Genomic DNA, 7,370 nt, shown 5'->3' with positions numbered 1-7,370 from the left:
ATTCAACCCTAACCTGTCATCTAGATCACCTAACTTCTCCCAAATAAATTCCCCTGCCTGTTCATCAACCCCACCTACTCCCCTAAACCACGACCCAAATTCTCCCTGCCCTTCCAATACACATTTGTCTCATCAAGACTCGGAATCATCTCCTCCCCACACCTCGTCCTCTACTCTATCGAAGGCACCCCCACCTCAATTTCCCTTTCACCCTATGATTACTCGAGCAAAGGCTGACATTTTCAAATAAAAAATTCTCATCTTAGACACCTCAGTTAACTGGTCCCTCAATGAACCAACTCGCCTTATGGATGCACCTGCTACTTCAGTCTAGAAACAAGAAATGGATGTTGAGCTCTCCAAAGAAATGATACTTGCACCCTTGTTCCTAAACAAAAATCCATGAATATAGTGGGCTATAGGTGGGTCTATCGTATCAAACAGAGTATGGATGGGTCATTGAAAGACATAAATCGCAGCTAGTAGCCAAAGGCTTTCATCAGACGCTTGGAATTGATTTTTCTGAAACCTTCAGTCCATTCGTATTGTCCTCTCTTTTAGCTGTTTCTCAAAGATGGACACTGCGACAACTTGACTTCAACAATGCCTTCCTTAACGATGTTCTTGATGAAGATGTCTATATGTCCCAACCTCTTGGCTATGTTGACCAATACTTACCATCTCATGTCTTAAGCTCAATAAAGCTATTTATGGACTCAAACAAGCACCACATGCATGGAACACCATGTTGAAAGTAGCCTTACTTGATTGGGGCTTCCAAAACAGTAAGTCTGATTTGTTCATCTTTATCTATCGCAAAAGTGATCTCATCATACTATTGCTTGTTTATGTGGGTGATGTCATACTCACCGGAAATAACACCTCCATGATGAATCGACTAGTGTTTAAATTGTACAGAACCTTTGCCTTGAAGGACTTGGGAGTATTGAGTTATTTTTTAGGAATTTAAGTTAACCACTTACCTTCTAGTCTTCTGCTAACACAAATAAAATATATTGAAGATATGCTATCAACGCTCAATATGGGGGATCTCAAGCCAATGCTGTCACCGTGTGCTCTAGGTAAGCATTATTCTCTTAACAGTGGTAAGGTGTTAGAAGATCCTTTCACTTATCGAAGTACAATTGGGGATTTTCAATATCTCACTCACACCCGACCGGTTATTGCTTATATTGTCAATCACTTAAGTCCATTTCTGAAGCAACCAACTGATGAAAACTGGTGTGCTGTTAAAAGGGTGCTTCGCTATCTCTCAGGCATTAGGCACTTTGGTCTATTCATTCAACCCAGTGACATGATGTCTATTACTACTTATTTGGATGCTGATTGGGCCTCTAATATAGATGATCATCGTTCCGTTGCGCCATATTGTGTATTTGTGGGAAATTCCCTAGTGTCATGGTCTTCCAAAAAGCAGAGTGTTGTAGCCCGTTCGAGTATAGAATATGAGTATCGGGCTTTAGCTCATGCGATGGCTAAAATTATATGGATTCGTCAACTTTTGACTCAGTTGGGCCTTCTGCAAACCACCACACCGGCTCTTTGGTGCAACAACATGAGTGTCGGAGCCATTGCCTCCAATCTGTCTTCCATGCTCAAACAAAGCACATAGAAATTGATGTGCATTTTGTTCATGATCAAGTTCTACGTGGATAATTATCAGTTCGATACATACCATCTGCTGACCAAATCATCGACTTCTTAACCAAGCCCCTCACCCATTCTCACTTTCATCTGCTGTGTTCCAAACTTGGGGTCATTGAACTCCCCTCTCATTTGCAGGGGGATGTAAGGAACAAATAAAAATATCAAGATAAAGGGAAAGCAAAAATATAATTTGAGGATGAAGAATATCCCTCAACAAACTGTACCAAACTCACGTGAAGTCGTTGGTCGTGCCTCCATCATATTTGTGACATGTGGATGATTTTATTTATTTACTGATTATTTAATTCATTGTGTAAATACTGAAAAACCCTATTGGGGTCATTAACCTTTGTATAAAAGAGGCTACCACCATTGATTGAGAAGTAAGAAAGAAAAAGGAATGTTTTCCTTCAGCCCTCTCTGTCAAATAAATTATTTCTTCTTCTTTCTGTGGCAATACTTGAAGGCAAAAGAGCTCAAAAGATCCAAACATCTGGGAGGAATTGCAGTCCTAGGAAAAGAAATCACTAGGTATGTTTTGTTAATTATATTTATGAAAATTTTAAGTTTCTTCGAGATGAATAAATTTATGGAAAATTACATTGTACGCAAATACATTTTAAGAAACTAAAACTGTGACTTTAACTTTTTTGTAATGGCGGGTGTGGCAATCACATAACAATCATATAACAATCACATGGAAATCCGATAACAATCACATAACAATCATATAGAAATCAAATAGTAAACAAATTTTTAGGCGGAAGTCATTTGTTATGTTTGCAAAAAAGTTTAACCTAGGGACACGTGCCAAATTTTCAATTTTTTTTTATTTATTAAAGTTGCAATTGCACCTAAACTTATGCATTCCCTAGTTATTACTTCCATTCATTGGTTTTTTTCCCCTGTCTTGGGCTCGCAATATTCACTTTCGTTTCAAGCTTACCTCCATCTCGGTGACTCTTTTGTACATTTTCTTAGTGTTGTATGATATTTTGGTATAGGTGTGTGATGAGGATGCTAAGTATGTGTCAACCTAAATTAGATATTCGGATGAAAATATTTCAATCCATTATTGATGTTGATAAAAAAAAAATAATCAAGAATTTTCAAAAAAAATTTTCTTGAGCGTAACAATCGTCTCTTTAAAGATATTTCCATGTGCCCTGTATCTCTTTTGGAAGATGTCACACCTGTTGCCAATTGATGCTTAAAATCTAATCTTTTTGTAATTATGGTATTTCCACCATTACCTTAAATTGGAGAGCTTTCTTCTAGCTCTCATTTAGATTCGGAATTTGATGAAAGTACTATGAATGTGTCAACCTAATTGAGATATTCCAATATACCCATCCATCTTTTTCACTTCTGGTTTCTTATTAAAAAAGGGAAAGAAAAAGAAGCATAACCATTTCAAACATTTTATATATGAGCAAATGGTATTGAGCAAAAATAGGTGAAAGTGGCCATACAACGATCATTTCCATTTTATTTAAGGATTGTTATGGTCGCTTTATAGAAACGTCGTCTGTTTTCAATAAATAATGTGAACTTGATGAAATATAATACATAAGGAAGAAGAAAATAGTTTCTTTTGAAGGATGCAAATGTTAAGAAGAAAAAAAAATGTGTTTACATTAGAAGGCACTCTTTGTTGAATATGGAAACCTTTTAAGCAAAGAAAAAAACTTTGAAAGTTAGACTTTGGTATTTTTCTCATAACCAATAAGATAATTAAAACAAAACTAAACAAATAGAAAATTTAGTATTTATAACTATAACTACATTATTAACATCTATTTAAGCTTTTTACAAAATATAATACAAAATTATTGATATACAAGTTTATTTTAAAAAAAAGAAACAAATATTATTATATATAAATTTGGCTAAATTATATAAAAAAAAAGTCTCTGAATTTTTTTTTTTTGTTTAAAATATACCAAAGTTTTTTTTTAAAAGCTACAATATTATACTTGTGATCTTTTGTAAATGTTTTAAAACTATATTTGGAGTAAAAATTCATTGATCAAAACTCTTTAAGAATTATAATCCATCTCCTATTGCTCTTAATTTAGGTGCTTTTTGTAACATGGGATCTCCTCTAGCTTTTTGTATCTTTTCTCATACTTATTGAATATCAATGAAGAGAAGTGGGTTATAACGAGGATGTTAAGATTGTGCCAACCTAATTGAGATAGTCCGATGCATTTACTGACCCACAACACATACTTTTTTCAAAAAAAAAAAAAAATCATCAGATCAATGTTGGATGAAAATTGATATTGAAAATGAGCATGGTAATTGAAATAAAAATTCGGACTCAAATAAAATACAATAAAACAAAATAGCAAATATAGTATCATTATTAACAACTATGTAGACTTTTACAAAGTATAATACAAAACTATTGTTTAACAAGTTTATAGATGAAAAGAAAGAAAAAGGAAAATTATTGTAGAATAGTTTTTTTTAAAAAAAAAAATAGAAAAATTATTCAATGAAGACGTTACAATGCCCAATATATTAGATACTAAATGGAAATGTTTCCACGATATTTCTTCTTCATATATCCAACCATCATGGAGAGCTACCAGACAACGTTGTGACAGCTGCCTTGAATAATTTATTGTCTTTATGGATACATATTGATGATTGAAAGAGCTATGGCAGCCAATTGAAAAAAGTCCTTATTCCACCTTGTCAATGGAGAGGAGACACCTTCTTTTTCTTTAAACCCATCTTCACAAACCCTAGCAGCATCCATCACTGAGCTCACTTTGATGTTAGCATCATTATAATGTTTTGCTATGTATGCTTTCTTTCCTTCTTCCACACTAACAATGGCATCCGAATAGACTTCTAAACAATCATTTAAGCGAACCCTTTTATAAGAGTCTATTTCTTTGTTTTGTAATAGCTTTTCTACATACCCAAATGAGTTGCTTAAATTTTTCTGAATCAAACTCAATGAGATGGCGCCGAGTTTTCGAAGATCGGCCGAATCGCTTCCCGAGTGAGCACGGAAAGATGAAATGCAGAAGATGTAGTTGATGTTCGGATCGTTGTTTTCGCATTTTTTGCAAGTTTTTTGGACAAGATCACCAACAACAATTGTGGTAGAGATGTTGAAGATGATGTAGAGGAGGAGGAGAGAAGAGAGAGGAGTGATCATGAAAGATGATAATGAGAATTTGGGCTTCATGATGATCTTAATTATTCTTTCTTTGTATGAGTAAACTTTGAAGTGATTTTCTTTTTTGTTGGGATCACTTTGGGACTAATTTATAAAATTTTGAATTTGGAACTGTAAGCTTTTGGTGGGTTTTAGTTGTCAATTTTGAATTAGTTGTAATGCTTTTTCTTCCAACAACTTCACTCTACTTTAATTAAGGGTAAAGTGAAATATTACAAATTGAAAAAAAAAAAAAAAAAAAACTTGGTGAATACAACTAAATCATGACATCCAAACACATGGGCCAATCATAGGACGCCACGTGTCAAATACAATTTCTTAAACGTTTTTATCTTTTTATCTTTTTATTTTTAAGGAAGATGTATTCTTATAGGTCAATATTTCAAAAACAAAAAAAAAAATTAAAGTCCCTCATATTGGAGAAAATTGTAAAATTATTCCTATGACATTTATCGATAAATTGACCGTACTCAAGATAAATCAAAGGCGTAAGATGATTTACCAAGTGGAATAATTGGATTCTACCCCACTAATAATAGTCACCTTTTTTTAGTCAATCTCTTAGCACCTTGTTAGTTTATGCATGCTCCATTCAAGTTTATATTAACTCAATGGTTTTAAGAAAGAAGGAAAATGATTACAAACTAGGAGAGTTTTGAGTGGTAAGTTGAGTTTCGGAGTTAATATGTTGGTGTTATAAAGTTTGTGTTTGTGGTGCAAAGTTGTTTAGTTAGAGTTAAGAAGTCTGTGTTTGAGGTATAAAATTAGAATTTCTCGATAAATGTGCAAAGGAGAGAAAGATGAGAAGATGAAATTTGCTTGATAAACGTGCAAACTTCAATAGTGAATAATATTAGAGTTGGTAGAGTTGAATTATTTAACACTCATTTATGAAGTCGATGGACTAAACATCAAGAAATATTTAAGTAAAAAAACACAAGAACAACGAAAATTAAGAAAATAAATACACAAAAACTCAAAAAAAAAAATCATCTCACTTTTTCTATACTAGTTGTTGTTTCCTCTTAGGTTACAAAAGGTTGTCCGTGTGCAATTTATATTTCTTAAATAACAAATAAAAAAAAAAAAAGATAAAAAAAAAACCAAGATAGAAAGAAAAACGTAAAATAAATAGTATTTATCTTATGAAAATGATAATAGATAGCAAAAGAAGGAAAAATATCTATCGATATGACACCATTTAAAAATAATTGCATATATGATAAATGTTAACCAACCACATTTTAATTTTTTTTCCAATTTCCAAGTTTGTCCTTCTCTACTCCTCTTCCTTCTCTCTTTTTCTTTTTCTTCTCCTTTAACCAGTGTTCTCCATTCTTTTTTTTTTTTTTTTTTTTTTTTTTTTTTTTCCTATTTCTTTTCCTCTCTTATTGAGTGTTCTATATATATATATATATATATATATTATATCCTCATTTGGCTTCAATTTTTTTGTTATTTTTTCATTACTTGCTTCTACTTTTTAATTTTTTTTTCTTTCTTTTTTCATTGTTAATTTTTATTTTCCATCTTCAGCTTTTTCTTTGTTTACTTTTACCTTTTAATTAAAAATTAATTAATTATAAAAAAATTGAGAAAACTAAGTTTTAAACCAAGGAACTTGAAAGAACTATTTTTCTCAATTTCTGAAATTTGAGATATTTTTTAGAAACAAAATGAGAAACGGGAATGTACAAATAGACCCATTTTTTGTAGGACTTTAAAAGTATGAAATTTAACAATAATAAACTTTTATCATTGATCTTGTGATATCAGTAATAGACTGTCTATCAGTGATACAAACTACGTGCATCAGTGTTATAACTTAGATAGATATTGTAATATTTATATATCGGTAATATCAATTATCTGTCACATTAATGATATAACTTTAAAAGAAATCAGTCATATTCATGTATCAGTGATATTGAACTCAGGTAGATTTCAGTGGTAGAAGTTTATTAGTGATAAAAGTCTATTATTGATAATCATGATAAAAGTTTCTCAATAATAGTCATTGATAGCTTTGGATGTTAGCATGAATGAAAATCTATAAGTGATAGTCACTAATATTTTCTATCATTGATGGCTAAATCTTTGATGATTTTCTTTCATGTTTAATAGCCATTTATAGAAGTTTATCATTGCTAGTTTACTTTAGTGAATTTAATTAATAAAGTGGAATCTTGAACTAAAGTGTAAGTGAGATGCCTAGAATTGTTCATTAATAGAATGTTATCAGTGATGAAAGCTATCAATGATAGCATGTTATTTGATGATAAAAAGGAATGATAGAAGCTATCTCCAATAGCATGTTATCAGTGATAGAAGTTATCACTGATAACCACGATGTAAGTGATATCATGATATTGGTGATAGAATTTATGTGATATCCATACATCAGCTGATTTCATTTTGATGAAAGTCTATCATTGATAGCCACTGCTAAAAGTTATTAGCGATAGCCACTGATAGAAGCTATCAGTGATAGAAGTTATCAGTGATA

At 31.8% G+C, this 7,370-nt stretch overlaps 1 protein-coding gene across 1 annotated transcript; it reads right to left on the bottom strand.

The window, feature by feature from the left end:
• Window positions 1-4,006: 4,006 nt before the first annotated feature.
• Window positions 4,007-4,922, bottom strand: LOC120068026 (putative invertase inhibitor). Its single transcript, XM_039019696.1, has one exon. It carries the CDS (start codon window positions 4,871-4,873, stop codon window positions 4,304-4,306), a length of 570 nt encoding a protein of 189 aa, XP_038875624.1. The 5' UTR covers window positions 4,874-4,922; the 3' UTR covers window positions 4,007-4,303.
• Window positions 4,923-7,370: the final 2,448 nt, after the last annotated feature.

The sequence above is a fragment of the Benincasa hispida genome, chromosome 12 (genome assembly GCF_009727055.1).
Source record: "Benincasa hispida cultivar B227 chromosome 12, ASM972705v1, whole genome shotgun sequence".
Classification (NCBI taxonomy): Eukaryota; Viridiplantae; Streptophyta; class Magnoliopsida; order Cucurbitales; family Cucurbitaceae; genus Benincasa; species Benincasa hispida.
Note: the sequence above shows the minus strand (reverse complement) of the source record. Positions and strands in the feature narration are given on the sequence as shown.

Excerpts from the sequence above, each read along its gene's own strand:
- LOC120068026 (XM_039019696.1), bottom strand. The coding sequence starts at position 4,873 with ATGAAGCCCAAATTCTCATTATCATCTTTCATGATCACTCCTCTCTCT.